Genomic DNA, 15,367 nt, shown 5'->3' with positions numbered 1-15,367 from the left:
AGAAGGCTGTTAGTTGTATCGCCGAACAATGTAAGAAAAGAATGGACCAACCACATAAGCGCGCGACTTGAGCTGTTACAGCGCATGCAACGCTAAATGTGATTTTAGTGCTCATAGACGGGCATTGCGTACAATTGAATACCTACCAACGGAGTGGTGGAAGAAGGGCGAACTGTTGATTTCTAGGGCGTCACATCTAGTCACTGTGATAAAATTTTCAGAGTAGTGCATCCATTTTCTTCGTACAACTGGACATGGAATGTATACGGCTGCCACCACGCAGTGTTCCCGGAAAAGATGGAATGAGCCTTTACAGGCGAATTGCATAGAGCGGCAAGAGTCAGTGGAAGCTTTGCCAGAGTACCGAATTCCTCCTTTGCCCTCCCCAGGATCTGGAGGCCATATGGCAGCCGCTGCCTAGCGTTTCCAGTACAACTATCTGCTGACAGCTTGAAATTCTGTGTTGCTGGCAGAGTCTAATACAAGAATATCGGCAATTCACGCTTACAAGAAGTCGGCAGAGTGCAATTTTTAACCTTGTAGTCAAAAATTCCAGGAAAATTCGTCTTGTCAGACATAAAAGAGAAAAACATTTGCAGTCACTGGCCAAATGAAGAAATGATGAAAGACTTTTCAGTACCCGTATGGGTTCCCGAACCTCTTTGTACGTTTTTGTATCTTACGGAGAGAAGACACCTCTAGGCTTTTACAGGAACTGAATGCGGTAAACTATAGTTTGCAGTTCACAGTAGAAAATGAAAAAGAAGACTGCCTGCCGTTTCTTGATGTCCTCTTGCACCGGAAAGAGAGCGGCCTGTCCTTCACCATATACCGCGAGCCTACACACACAAGCCGCGCTACCTTCATGTTAACTCATATCATCCCGTTGCTCACACTAAGTCGGTCACTTCGTCCGTATTGACACATGCCACGCGGATCTGAACAGAAAAGAGCGCCTGCAATCCGAGCTGAAAGTGTTGCGGCAGGAACTTTCTGAAAATGGCTACCCTGCCCATTTTTCTGCAAGAATTGGAAAGGAAGAATTGGAACCAAGTGCAGCTAATCCACAATAAGTTTTCCACAAGCGCAGGTATATCATATGATAGCGGGATAAGAAAAGATTTGTCCTGTGTGTTTGCCAAGTATGACTTGAGCATTGTGCACGTGCCAACCTGCAAGCTCCGCAACATGCTCGTCAACGTTAAGGAATGGCTATCGGATATGTACTTCCCTGGTGTTGTTTACCGGATTCCTTATGGCGGCTTAAACCGGGTATACATCGGCGACACGGTCAACTTCATACGGCGTATCAAGGCACGCCAGCCCAGCGTGGCGTCAAAAACATAAATATCGCATCAATTGCGCTTATTCATCAAGCACACGAATCAGGACATCAGATTGATTAGGCAACACAGCAGTTTTAGTCAGAGAACGGAACCTGACAACGCTGCTTCATCCAATCGACAACCGTGACCATGAACCGCACTGCAAATAGCATGCCACTAATCTCTTACCAGTCATTACGTCACATATTTTTCGCTTAAAATGCGCCTATTTGCTTTGTCCGCCTAACTGCGAACAATGAACCCGTACGGGCTAAAACCGTCTTTCATCCTTGCTTGATTGGTCAGTGACTGTAAATCTTTTCCAATTTTGAACCTTGTTTAAGATGCACGTTGTCCACTTATTGCCTGTCCTAGAGGACCGTGCTGAGGCGTTGTTATATTTCTGTTAACATTGGGTGGGGGCAGACTTATATCTTCCATGCTGGGCGGCGCGGGGCAACTAAGAACAGAGCCCTTGCAACGCTTCTGAGCTTTCCTCCAGCAAGTGAAAAAGTGCATAATGTGCTCTCTCAACGAGGTTAAAAACATTCTCGTTTCTTGTAAGAGCTCACGATATCGATTATTTGCAATGCAGAGACTACGCAGGCTTTTAATTCTCACCAAAAATCACCAAATTGCGAAGGCCGATACGTACGCCATCGCAAATGTGACTGCTGAACTGCAAACACTAGGCTGCGGCAGCCACACACCTTCCAAGTTCGTAGTGCTCAGATGTGGAATGCGGTACTCTGACGAAGCGTCTAGTGACTCCAATTCGACCATGTGCCGAAGCACTCTTGTGGCAAAGGTGGAGTCGAATTGATTATTAAAGCAAGCTTTTCTAGCGCGAAACGCGCTTGTAACAGGATACGATCTTTGTCTCATCCAGTGACAACACGTACTTTGAAAGCCCGTGTGCTCAATGTCATGCCTCAAGCCAAGAGAATCGAATAACTTTCAGTGCTAGCCCGCTGCTCGCCCTGGCCCATATGTAGCCAAGAGAATCCAACAGTCGTTAAAACGAAGGGAAGCATACGGATATATTTAAGCCTGAAATGCATTTAGCTGCCATTTTCAGAGCGCTGCGGGTGACCTTGGGGAAAGAAATGAGGCATAACATGGAAGCGAACCTTAATGAACTTTGGCAACTCCTTCAATCACCCACCAGTGTATATGTGCTGCGCTGCCATCGAAGGCACGTATGCGTCAACAACAGCATCTCTAGAATGCGCTAGGCAAAGTTAACCTACCATGCGTGGGCACGCAGATCTGCGCAGCGTCGGATTGAAAAAATAAACGCGTCGTACACATCTAACCTTGCTTTCGCAGGCCATAGAAGCTTATACAAAGGAGCCCTTGCTCATATACTAGATAGTCTGCAAGAACTACGACAACAACCCTCGCCCATCATTGATTCCCTGAGGCAATAAATTGTGTTTAAAAAAACTGACGGTAAGTTCACTGGTAGGGAGCGAAGCATGTGGAGAAAACCAAATAACCATAAAAAGGAACCGCGTGCGAAACAATTTTACAGCTTATCAATGAATGCATGCTATGCCATCTGTGCTTCTGGCTTCAGCAGCTTAGAACGTTAATCAATAGCGGAGGTGTAGCCGGAGACGGCATTCTCTGCCTAACTGCGAACGACTATTAGGCGGCCTACCACTGCAGACCCCTTGGTCGCTAATGACAATCGCCTGTCGTTTATTAAATTTCCTTGTATTTGATTATGAGAAAAAGAAAGGCGCATTACGCAGCTATCTCACTGTTTGTAGACACGTCTACCAGGACCTAATAGAAAGAGAGGAACGTGTGCCGCAGAGGAGGAGATGGCGCCTGAACGCCCTACTGCTCGGCTGAAGCGAGGTTCGATATACTGTGTTCCTCAATACGCACCAAAGGAGACCGATCGCGCAGTTCAAGTAACAAAAGCGGCTGATGGCGCACCTGCAGCGGTGGTACAGCGGTTAAGCGATGCGCCACTGCTGTGGCAGGTGGCTGTTCCAGTCGCAGCCACCCGTAGGAATTGTGCAACCATGTTTCCCTTCCCGAGCAACTTCCTGCACAGCTGGCGCGATGCTCCTCCAACTTTCCCCAGCTCCTCCATCCCCCCATTGGCTGTAGCTTGCGCGGTTGCTCTTCCGAACTTACCCGAGCTTACACGTGTTTGAGTAACTCAGGTCAGCTCAAGTAACTGATTATCCACGTTAGTGAACACTTGCGATGGAACCTTTCTGTCTAAGCCACGCATGAGGCAAGTATTGCTTACGAATTAAAGTAACTTTACTGAAAGTAGAAGAAAACACCATGGTCACCGGTGGCATCCGTAACCACGTCTTCGCATGCCACCTGCAGTTTTTTTGCCAGCTGAGCTACCGCGGCGGTCGCGTCACCGTCTACTTTTCGGCGTCTGTTCATCGTAGTCTAACCTTGAGAGTGGCGGCAACCGTGCGATAGCAGCGAATGTTGAAGGTGCTGTGATATTGCGAGACTAAAGTAGAGCGTGGAGTGATGAAAACGCTCTTATGCGACATATGGCATCAAGTCTAAAGGTCGCGCGTTCAATCCCGTCCGCAGTGGCCGTATTTCGATGGAGGTGCAACGGAAAACAACTCTGCACAGTGTTATTCTAGCGCACCTTAAAGAACCCCAGGTAGTCTAATTTCCACCTGAGCGCTCCCCTACGCCGTCCCTCAAGGCCGATTTGCCGCTTCGGGATGTTGTTATGGCATCAAGTTCAGCAAGGTAGAACGTTGGACCAGATGGAACTTCGTATTTCTATCGTCAAACAGCGAACAAAAACGCCAGGACAACGCACTCAGCCACAATGTTTAGAGGAATAATAATTTAGATCGCTACAAACCTGGAGGAGGACAGGGCTTCTTTAAGATAGTAAAGAAGCCTAAGGATATAGGAGCCAAATGAAGGCCTTAGGTCATATGTTATCTTGGCGTTGATAAACTAATCTAGCCCCCAGTTTTCTGTTTAAATATGTTTCTTATTCCACAAGGTGGAGTAGATTTGTAATAAAACAGTGGTAATTACCATCAACCTAAGCGCAGCCATACGGCTAGAAAGCAAAGATATAAACCTTTCACACAAACTTTGTACTTAACTAAAAATTCGTCTACCCGGGACCACCGCCTATCCGAGGCAGTCGTTCTACCAAATAAGATAACCAGGACGGCTAGCAGAACAGATGATGGACGGGACTGAAGCTATCAGCAGCACGAAGTGGGAACACTTTCGGTCACAACGTTTAGGGAAGGCGGAATTTATATTTGTTCAAACCTGAACCAGGACAGGGCTTCTTCAACTACGAAGATTCTGGGAGAGCTGTGTAGCTTTCCTTTTAAGAACTGTGGCTGCGCTTGGGTCTAGTATGCAGAGGAATTACTCCCTCAACACAAATATTTTCCTCCTTGTGGCACTCCCCTAATCATTCTTCTTGTAAGAATAAATGTAATACTAAACATAAGCGTATTACCCTTGTCAGTGAAAGAATTCTCTTCAAATTGTGTCAAGAACCCAGCAAGAAGTCAGCTCACCTCAGATGGCTGCCAGGATTTCAAAGCAGTTTCTCACAGCGTTTGATTCAATGATATTATTTTGAACTGTGCCAAGCATTATTGGTTACATGATTGATTTGAATTGAAGTCGTCGATTTCCGCCGTTTACTTGAGAAGTGTGCCTCTTTCCATAAACGTCTTTTTTGCTGCTTCCCTTGCAACCTCATTATATTTGTGGAACAGCTGCTTCCCGTTGTAGACCTCCGGAATGCATTTTTGATGCCATAACTTTTTATATTCTTTTTCTTATGGAATTAAAATTTCCGTGGAATGCCGAGTAACGCGCCAGGATTCTACAACGCGCATAACGGATTAAGTAAAGATAACATGCTGCCCGCATTTAATGTTCAAGATTTGGAATTGGCCGTGGCTTGTAGACATTAATTGCAATAAAAAGAAGATATCGCAGATGACTTATTTTTTTACATCACAAGCCTCAGAGACGAAAATATAAGACGACTAATAGTAAAAAGCAGTCAGAAATTTCTCGCGTATTTTGTTAAAACTGATAAGGTATTATCTGAACTCTAGCATCTCTTTGACCACAACCTTGTTTGCCATATGTGTCAACCTTAGTATAAACGTTTACTCAGTCGCGGTCTTGAAATTTCTTCAGTTTCTGTGATTGCTTAGTTTAAACCCTTTATCCTCATCGTTTTCCAGCTTTGCCGGGAATAGGTATTTACCTAGGCGTGCTGTTCTAGTTTTAGTATGTCACATATATTAAGAAGCCTAAATTAAATTTTAAAGGAAAAAGGTGTGAAGACGACGACGCGTGTTAGCCGAAGAATAAAGAGGAAGAAGCATTCGGTGTGGTGGAGGGAGATGATTGGTGGAGAAGCATTCGGTGAGGTGGAGAGAGATGATTGGTGGAGAAGAGAAGGAAGACGACGACAAGGTTTACGTGGACTAACACCGAGGCTATAAAAGGGCGAGTGAGAGCGAGGTACAAGGGGGAACAGCAGAGAAACGGAGGCTCCGGCGGGTCAGGGACACTTTGGCTGGAAGACAGCGACGACGGTTACTGCTCCGGTGAGCTCGAGTTCTACGACTCCGCATCGTGGAGTTCCTGCCATGCCTGAGCCCGTTCCGGGGAGTCGACAGAGGACGCTACCACCTGCTACGGCCAGGGGTGACTCCAGCGCTGTTGCCACCCATCCGGGTGGTGCGCCCAAAGCCAACAACACTGGCATCACCTCCACGGGCGCTTGGACCTGGAGCTTGTACGACGCAGCCAGCGACGCCAGCCAAAGCGCGTCGAAGGCCGCCAGCGACGCCAGCTCAAGCACGGCGAACGCCGCCTCGACGCCGCCTACTGGATTCATACAACACCGCAGACACACCGAACCAACCGTGAGCACGAACGCGGATCGCTAATAGTAGAACACTAGTAGTAGATGCTAGTAGCAGTGTGCCCGGGTCGTGTGTATTTATAGTCTTTGTGCTTTGTGTTAGTTTTGTGAGTTTTGTGTTCTAGTGTGTGTGCCACGTAGGGTGTATTAAATGTGCGTTTGTGTGGGTACACCCGTCGCTTAGTCCATTCTTTTAGTCCGAGTGTTCTCCGGAGAGATCCGTGACAAAGATAAGTGGCGAGCCTGTGCCAGGATACATATCCTTTTTCTTTTTGCTTTGTCTCGGATTTTTCCGATCTCTCGACGGCAGAAAGGATGGATTTGGCAAGAACGTTAGAACTGGCGCTCAAGCTAGGGTTAAGCAAGGAAGAGGCGATGCATCTCTATGAGGAGAAGGGAAAGAGGCAGAGAGAGGAAAGGGCGCAAGCACGCGCAGACGCTCGTGAAGCAGAAGAACGCGAGGCGAAAAGAGCTCGTTAGGCAGAAGAGCGAGAAGAGAAAAGAGGTCGTGAAGCAGAAGAGCGTGAGGCGAAAAGAGCTCGCGAGGCTGAGAGAAGAGCTCGCGAGGCGGAAGAGCGAGAAGAGAAAAGAGCTCGCGAGGCAGAACAGGAGAAAAGAAGGATAGCACAGGAGAAGGAGTTTATTTTGTGGAAACAGGCGCATGTCGTTGGAGGATATGAGGATATCACGGACAATGATCAGCGTTCCTTAGCGGGCACAGAATCTCCTAGACCGGCCAGGGTTTGTCCAAGGAAGCTGATGGCTCCTTTCGACGACAAAAGAGATGATCTCGACGCATATCTGCAACGATTCCAGCGGATAGCTTTGGGGCAAGGCTGGGAGCGCAGTGAATGGGTCATGGCATTGAGCATGTGTTTAGTCGGAGAGGCGCTGAATGTGTTTGGAAGGATGCCCGCTGCTGATTCCATGGACTACGAGAAAGTCAAGAAGGCACTCCTCGAAAGATTCAGGCTTACGGCAGAGGGTTTTGTGAGAGATTTCGAACCGCGAAACCTGATGATTCGGAAACCGCGAAGCAGTTTTCCTGCAGGCTGACCAACTATTTTGATAGGTGCCTTGATATGTCAAACACAGAAAAGAGTTTTGAAGGTGTGCGTGACAAGCTGGTCACAGAGCAATTTTTAGCGTGTTGCAGCTCCAAGCTGGCGCTATTCCTGAAGGAAGGAAAGTTGTGTTCGTTGCAAGAGTTCGCCGACACTGCTGGCCCATTCCTCGAGGCTCAAGGGTTAAGGAATTTGAGTTAGGCAAAAGAGGAAAGCCATAAGATCCTAGAGACAGATGCGCCAAAACCAAGAGCATATGGCAGTGCACCTAAGGCGCCAGTAAGGTGTTTTCTCTGCGGCAAGGTGGGACACCGTGCAGCTCACTGTCGGACTAGTAGCGCTGCACAAAAAACACAGATTGTGTGTCAAGGTTGTAAGAGGATGGGTCATACTCTGGATGAGTGCCGATACAGAATGCAGGACCGAGCTGCATGCGTTGTCGACTCAAGGGTAGAACTTGTCATGCCACCCGAAGTTCCACAGCTGAAAGGAGAGCAAACGCCGCTGGAAAATGAGGCAGTGAGTGGAACACCCAAGTCGAAAGCAGCAATGCCAGTGGTGGTTTGGGCAAATAGGGGACTGTCCTATATTGGTGCTTAGAGACAGCGCAGCTAACACAGTCTTGGTTCGTAGAAGCCTGGTGAAGGACGAGGATCTTACAGGGGAAGCGTCGGCCGTCACTCTGGTAGACAGCACAGTAAGGTACCTTCATGAAGCTAGGATTCTTGTGTCCACGCCATATTATACTCGGCAGGTAGTGGAAAAATCCGTAGACCAGCCCATCTACGATATCATCCTGGGAAACATTACGGGCGCAAGAAGTGTCGAGCCCCCATCCCGAGTGGAGGATGCTCGATGTTGAAGAACATCCAAAGGAGGAAAGCCCTGCTACAGCTCAGACGGGTGCAGTCAGTTTCGCGTCGGCAGTGCAGACAAGAGCTCAAGCGACAGCCCGAGCAACGCAGCGTCCGCTCTCCACTCCTGTTACGATGTGTTTGAGCGTAACACCGGGCGAAATTGCAATTAGGCAAAAAGAAGACCCGAGCCTGAGGACTTGCTTCGAAAGAGTCGGGGAAAAAGTGAAAAGAAAGAAGAGTCGTACGTCCTTCGAATATCAATTGGTAAATGGTCTTCTGCACAGGGAATGCATATTTAGTTAAGGAAGGCGGGTCCAACAGCTGATGTTACCGAGAGATATGCGAGAGATCGTGCTGCGCTTAGGACATGACGCCATTATAGCCGGACACCAAGGTGTTCAAAAAACGGTGTCTAGGATCACCGAGGAGTTCTTTTGGCCGAGTGTTAAGAGTGACGTTAAGCGCTTTTCTCGCTCATGTGACGTGTGCCAGCGCAAAGTTCCGAAGGGAAGAGTTGGTCCAGTACCTCTGGGCAAGAGGCCAGCCATTGACCTACCATTTCAAAGAGTGCCTATTGGCACTAGATAAAGAATTTGTTCTCACTGAAGTACCAGACAGAGTATTAGGAACCGTACTTTTGCAAGAGAATCAAACAGGTCTAGCTATCTCTGGTATGTATCTTTTGGTATTGCTGTTGATTGGTTGTTGTTGCGGTGTTAATGTATCTCTGGGATTTATCTTATTGTTGTTGTTTGTGTTGGTGGTGTTATATGATTATACGAGGGCGTGTGTTGTGGACACGAATATGTTTATTAAGGACTCTGTACGGACAAGGGCAGTGGCGTCATAGTGTTCTGAAAACGCAATTTGGTGTGCTGTTTTAGTGGTGTGCTTTTGATGTGTGCTGGATATCTGCGGTGTGGTGTGTGCTGGGTCCAGAATCGTCACAAAAGATAGTCGGTTGGCTGGATGGCTTGGAGATGAGGGTGACATGAGCAGTTTTTCATAGAAAAACTCTTGAGAGAGGGGGCCCTTGTCACATATATTAAGGAGCCTAAATTAAATTTTAAAAGAAAAAGGTGTGAAGACGACGACGCGTGATAACCGAAGAATAAAGAAGAGGAAGAAGAAGCATTGGGTGTGGTGGAGGGAGATGATAGGTGGAGAAGCATTCGGTGAGGTGGAGAGAGATGATTGGTGGAGAAGAGAAGACGACGACAAGGCTTACGTGGACTAACACCGAGGCTATAAAAGGGCGAGTGAGAGCGAGGTACAGGGGGGAACAGCAGAGAAGCGGAGACTCCGGCGGGTCAGGGACACTTTGGCTGGAAGAGAGCGACAACGGCCACTGCTCCGGTGAGCTCGCGTTCTATGACTCCGCATCGTGGACTACCTGCCGTGCCTGAGTCCGTTCCGGGGAGTCGACAGAGGTCGCTACCACGTGCTACGGCCAGGGGTGTCTCCAGCGCTGTTGCCACCCATCCTGGTTGTGCCCCCAAAGCTAACAACACCGGCATCACCTCCACGGGCGCTTGGACCTGGAGCTTGTACGACGCAGCCAGCGACGCTAGCCCAAGCGCGTGAAACGCCGCCAGCGACGCCAGCTCAAGCACGGCAAACGCCGCCTCGACGCCGCCTACTGGATCCATACAACGCCGCAGCCACACCGAACCATCCGTGAGCACGAACGCCGACCGCTAATAGTAAAACACTAGTAGTAGACGCTAGTAGCAGTGTGCCCGGGTCGTGTGTATTTATAGTCTTTGTGCTTTGTGTTCGTTTTGTTAGTTTTGTGTTCTAGTGTGTGTGCCTCGTAGGGTGTATTAAATGTGCGTTTGTGTGGGTGCACCCGTCGCCTAGTCCATTCTTTCGGCCCGAGTGTTTTCCGGAGAGATGCGTGACATAGTACTTTTAATTCGGTCCTTTTAGAGGGGCTGCATTCTTGCACCAGGCTACTTGCCGGTGCTCGAACACGTTTTACCCGGTATTGCCTTCACCTCCTTCTTGTGATAGTGAGCATTCTATAAACTGTACGCGTCACTGGCAACCGCTTTTGTCTTATGCACAACAGAGTAGAGGATCAAGTTCCGTCATAAAGCTGTGTGTTGATTGGAGATATACGTAATGGGCAACCCATTCGGGCTCTTAGGGCCCATCAAGTCCCCTGATAGGGATGGGGTAGTGGAATAATGCGACTAATCTGCAGACGTAAGGGCTTCGCTTGCTTTTTCCATCTGCTGCTCGCGGAATGTACCGCTTTATATTTGTTCCTGTTCACCGACATATCCTGGCTTTCCTAGGTGTCAGCGATAACTTGCCACTTTCCCACATTAAAAATCAGTACACTATAAACCTGTCAATTATTAAGGTGTAAGTTTTTTGTGGCCACGTTGCTATTTTATCTGGCTATTAAGTTAATTCAGTGCACTAATATAGTCATGCAAAAATTTAAATAATTCTGTTGTGTACATGACAGCAGTTTGGTCCTCATATGATGGGGATGATAAACTTTAATTAATCAAGGGCTTGCTTTTGCCAAGAAGACATGGGAGACAATGCTTTTGCCTTCGAAAGTTGGCGTTAAAGACCCATTTTTAGCATTTCACCCACATTAGCCGAGAACAAGGCCAAGTGAAAATATGTTCCCATCAGGTACATCCGATGGCTCTGGGGATCAAGCGTAGCACTTGCAGCATGCGAGGCGCCTGATGAAACCACTATGCCACCATCGCGGTGGTTTCATATTGTACTTTCAAAGATAGTTGTTTACTGGCGGTGGCTTATGGTATAATTCCATCACAAAAATGCATAAATCAATTTCGCAATATTTTAGTGCTTATGAAATTGGTGCTTCTGTATCGAAGCTCCTGCTCAGCAGCCCTCACTAGCTGGAACACAGGGACCTATGCGAACAGCTCATTTCCACGCTACAGCGAACATTAAAGGCTAAGAAGAATTTCAATTTTGTGTCTTACTGCTGCAAAGTACACTTCACACCTAGCATTTCTTTACTTGATTGTGGTATGACCTTCACAGACGGCAGAAAAAGGCAAAGGCAGTGTTTGTTGAGAGCGAGTGTGTCAGTCTCCCTTTGAGGCCCAAATAGGCCGCGTCCCTTTAAAGGCTTACTGTGAAAAACGCACACACTGTGCCTGAACTGTCCACGATCAAGCCCAGCTGTCTCGCGCAAAATGTTTTAAAATTGGAATATTGTGAGACGCTGTCATGGAAATAATGAAAGTAATGGTCCAGTATTCTCATATGTAGCAAAATCTTTCTTTTAAATTGTTTCCAGCAATCGGATCAAACAGTTAAGACTGCCATAGAAAACCAATAAGGAACGCTTTAGACGATAGCAAAAACCTGAATAGAAAAAATACAGGACTGCCATCTGGTAATTTGCGGATATATTGATTGTTATTGTGAAATTCTACTTTATATGAAAAAACCCTATTCATAAACAGTTTCCCGCTCAAAAATGCTATTGTACAGAATTGCTGGGTACGGCCTGTTCTGAAGCTAGCGTATTTGCGAAAAGTTGAACAGCGGCCGTTGCTGTTCAGATACTTAGCAGACCCATAACTCAGCCCTGCGAAGATGTTCTTACAAATGCATGCCTTTATCATCCTTAGCAGTGAAGGGTGAGATTTCTCTATAGAAATAGGTAAGAGATCAGAAAAAGCTGAAACTGCGACATAATCCCTCTGATCATATTCATGTTTTCATCTTTCCGGTTGAGGTCTCCGCACTCACGGTTGTCCCACTTGCAGAAGCATTCGTGCCGGATACAGTTCGCCTTGAGGTTCAGCTTGCCCCGCTTCGTTCTCAGACAGTTCTCGTAGCACGGCATCTGTCTGCACGCTGCGGGGGCGAAAAATGAAGTGCAAAACTTGGTAAGCAACAACCTGTTTTGTCCTCCATTACCATCCGCACATCTTTTGTCCCGGAGTCACTCTCATCAGAATATTGTCATTACATCATTCCTTATTCTACTACGATTCCTCTGTTTGCTCAAAGTTGCAATGCGCACCAATTGTAAACGGTCTGCGGGACATCTGTAAAGGACTATTCTACAAAATATTCATGTCCTCTTACTGCGTGCCTTAGATTGCTTTGCCCACCATTCGCTAAGTATAACAACGCAGTCTTGTATACACAAAATCGCGCTTGCCTGCAAAGCGCACATTGTAAATGGCCTCTGAGTCCAAAACATGGCTACCGCTAAGGGCAAGCTTAGGTTCTGGCTCCAAAAATTACAGCATAGTCACCAGTAATGCAAAAATTGCGCGATGGGCTAGAAAGTAACCCGAACTCTGGCAAAAGCAATCACCTCTCCTTGTTCTGGCCGGCGGTCGCTACTATATATTTTGTTCTTATTCACGGGTAAACTGGCTCACCTGCGAAACAGACAGGTTTTACGAAATTCAGCAGGACCATGCTTGAACACGGCCCACGAAGTAAATGTGCAATGAGCGGAGATTTCCAAGATGTAAAAGCACCCTTACGTTCACGGTACTCGCAGTTGCAACCGTCACCGTCGCAACGGCCCGTCACGTCGAGCTTATTGGCTCCATAGTGCTCCTCGCAGATCTGCTGGCATCGGTCCAGGCTGCAGTCTGCATGCGTGTGATACAGAGCCGAACAATGTATAGGAATTGTGTGTCCTGTGACGGCTCATCGCGGCTTTCTAGTTTAGTTGTAAAAAATAAATTTGACGGTTACGAGCGTCTAACGTAAATATATGATCGTCAGCTGTTGTTCGACAGATAGCAAAGTATTTTCACTGACGTGTTCCGCTTTTTTTTTCCTCACAGACAGACAGGTGAACGTGAATGTGGACTTGCTCGGGATTTTTGGGTAATATGAAGTGAAGTTTTTTTCGAAAGATAGCTGACAGAATTGGCAGTTAACCTGTACGTCTGTGTAGACAAGCTGGTAAGAAAGTACGAACTTGAACTTCAACCTCAGTGTGATCATTGGACGCTCCGCCTTTGCATGATGAAGTGTTGAAAACTACGTTTGCCCCCGAACAGGCGCAGCGGGGTTCTCGGAGCCTCTCCAAAGCGCAAACACCTAAGAAAGCCGGACACCGCGCTGGGGGACGATTGTACCGTCTCTAGTCCGGAGCTTGGTCTGGAATCAACCACCTCCCGTAGCAGAGGAGGACGCCCAAGACACTCGGCCTCTTTTCTCTCTCCCACTTCCTGTCTTCATCCTCTTTTAGAAAAATGCAATGAGTATTGCTGCCTCTCCACTTTGCCACCTGCAAACCGAGGCAGGTGGCACTGCGGATGCCAAGGATGATGACTGCGCGGAAGTGAAGAACAAGCTAGTAAGAGCTAACGTTGTAAAAGGAACAGCCAGAGTGGTTTCGGTGAATGACCGTTAATAATACGGGAGTGCCCCTGGCAGAAGTAGCGAAAAGCTGGCGGAGCTTTCTCTATATTAATCTCCAGCTCGATGGTTGCAAGAGCGCAAACTATAAGGGACTCAAAACGTCACTAAGAGGAAGATTGGCAAGAACAAAATTTAGCAAAGCGCAGCCGTTCGCTCTTCTATAACACGTTGTTACAATGTATTCATTACTGATATGCGTGGGTTCGATTCCGGCCCCAGCTCAAATTTCGATGGAGACGAAATTCTAGAGATCCGTGTACTCTGCGATGTTAGTGCACGTTTAACAGCCTCAGGTGGTCGAAATTTTCGGAGCCCTTCATAACGGCGTCCCTCATAGCCTGAGTCGTTCTGGGACGTTAAGCCCCCATAAACCAAGCCAAATCATTATAATAATTTGCGCGGTGTGCAGTATAACTCATTAACAGTGAAGTATATTGCGTTTAAGTGCAAGACTGGTCTCTAGGCGTTTGCTTCTACATGTTTAGCTCTTCTCCTAAAGGCTGAGCCAAGCGAGAACAGCCAGTAAAGATCGAGAGGGAAGCCTCAGTCAAATCAGCAGTGTCGTACTTTGCGGGGATTATATAAACCCTCACTGTGGCCGCGTCAGAATGCGTCGTGCATGCTGCTAAAAGGTCGGAAACGCTGAAACAAAAGAACACGGAAAAGTGCAAGCGTTGCTACCGACCTCCATGGACCCAGAAAATTTCTGCAGACTTCTTCGCAGTAGACATCTTGTGTGGAATGTTTTCAACAGCAATATGACCATAAGAAGTTCCTTTTTTTTAAGCGCTAACTTTTCGGACAACCTGAACGCGCTTCCTTCATTTTTCCGGGGTAAACCTTGAATTGTTCGAATTCAATCATTCTTTAATTCAGCAGCACGTTTCTAAGATGCAATATATTATTGGCGCTTGGTATCTCCCAGTACTTGATTTAGAAGATACGCTTAGTATTATTCCGTTTGAATCTTCAATACTGACAAGTATCTGCTGCGAGTATGAGGACTTGGAACGTGCCTGTCTGAGTGCAACTGTTGATGGAATTACTTCAATTTAAACTTTAAACTTACTCTCACCTAAACTCTTTAATTTATTTATGCTACAGAGACAACCTTCTCGTGACATCAGAACAGCGATTCCAGGCGCCTCGGTCATTATTTTCTTCTTGCAATTTGTTTAATACTGGCGTTAAAGTCCCTTATCACTCCCACAATGCCGAAGTAAACTTCCTTCACTCAGTGAATCTTTTGGAAAACGCGAGGTTAAAACCTCACAAACCAACGTACAGAGAGCAACGCATTTCTCTAGGCATCAGTGAATAGAAAGTAAGCGAGGTATTTGTGTGTTGGGCAACATGCTTCAGCTAAGACAATGTGAAGCATCTCCACGAAATAAAAACATAGTTAGCAAAAGCTACCATTCCAGCCATCAGAGCGTGGCTTGTAAGTGGACAAAGCTAAAATGAAATTACCTTATAAGCGACCAATCACGGTGACCGGTCCCTTCCCTCAAGACAGAACCTTATAAATACCTAGAAAAATAAAGAATTTTGTGCAAATGACATTTTGGACTATGCAGGCATAGACAGTTAAAACAAAGCTTCTTGAACCACGCAAGCTACATGTAGATGTGACATCGAACCTCAGGATGATTCCGGTACACGCTGAGCTCTGTAGCACACGTTTGTTGACTAGAAGCTCCCGCTGTTGGTCTAGCTGTAAGACCTGCAAGCATTTTCTGATCGGCGGTACAGTTAAAGCAAGGCCAGTAACAACATTTAAGTTGGGGCTATATACAATGTCTT

The 15,367-nt window shown here is 47.0% G+C and overlaps 1 protein-coding gene across 3 annotated transcripts in view; it reads right to left on the bottom strand.

Annotated features, from left to right (window-relative positions):
* Window positions 1–15,367, bottom strand: part of LOC144106664 (uncharacterized) — a 36,065-nt gene that overhangs the window by 2,014 nt on the left and 18,684 nt on the right. For all 3 annotated transcript variants that reach the window (XM_077639512.1, XM_077639505.1, XM_077639519.1), the window contains exons 3-4: window positions 12,673–12,783; window positions 11,921–12,028 (exon numbers count right to left, since the gene is read on the bottom strand). In XM_077639512.1, the coding sequence (XP_077495638.1) occupies window positions 11,921–12,028; window positions 12,673–12,783 (219 nt within the window). The remainder of the gene's footprint in view (window positions 1–11,920; window positions 12,029–12,672; window positions 12,784–15,367) is intronic.

Source organism: Amblyomma americanum, chromosome 1 (genome assembly GCF_052857255.1).
Source record: "Amblyomma americanum isolate KBUSLIRL-KWMA chromosome 1, ASM5285725v1, whole genome shotgun sequence".
Taxonomy (NCBI): domain Eukaryota; kingdom Metazoa; phylum Arthropoda; class Arachnida; order Ixodida; family Ixodidae; genus Amblyomma; species Amblyomma americanum.
This window is presented reverse-complemented; position numbering and strand designations above follow the sequence as displayed.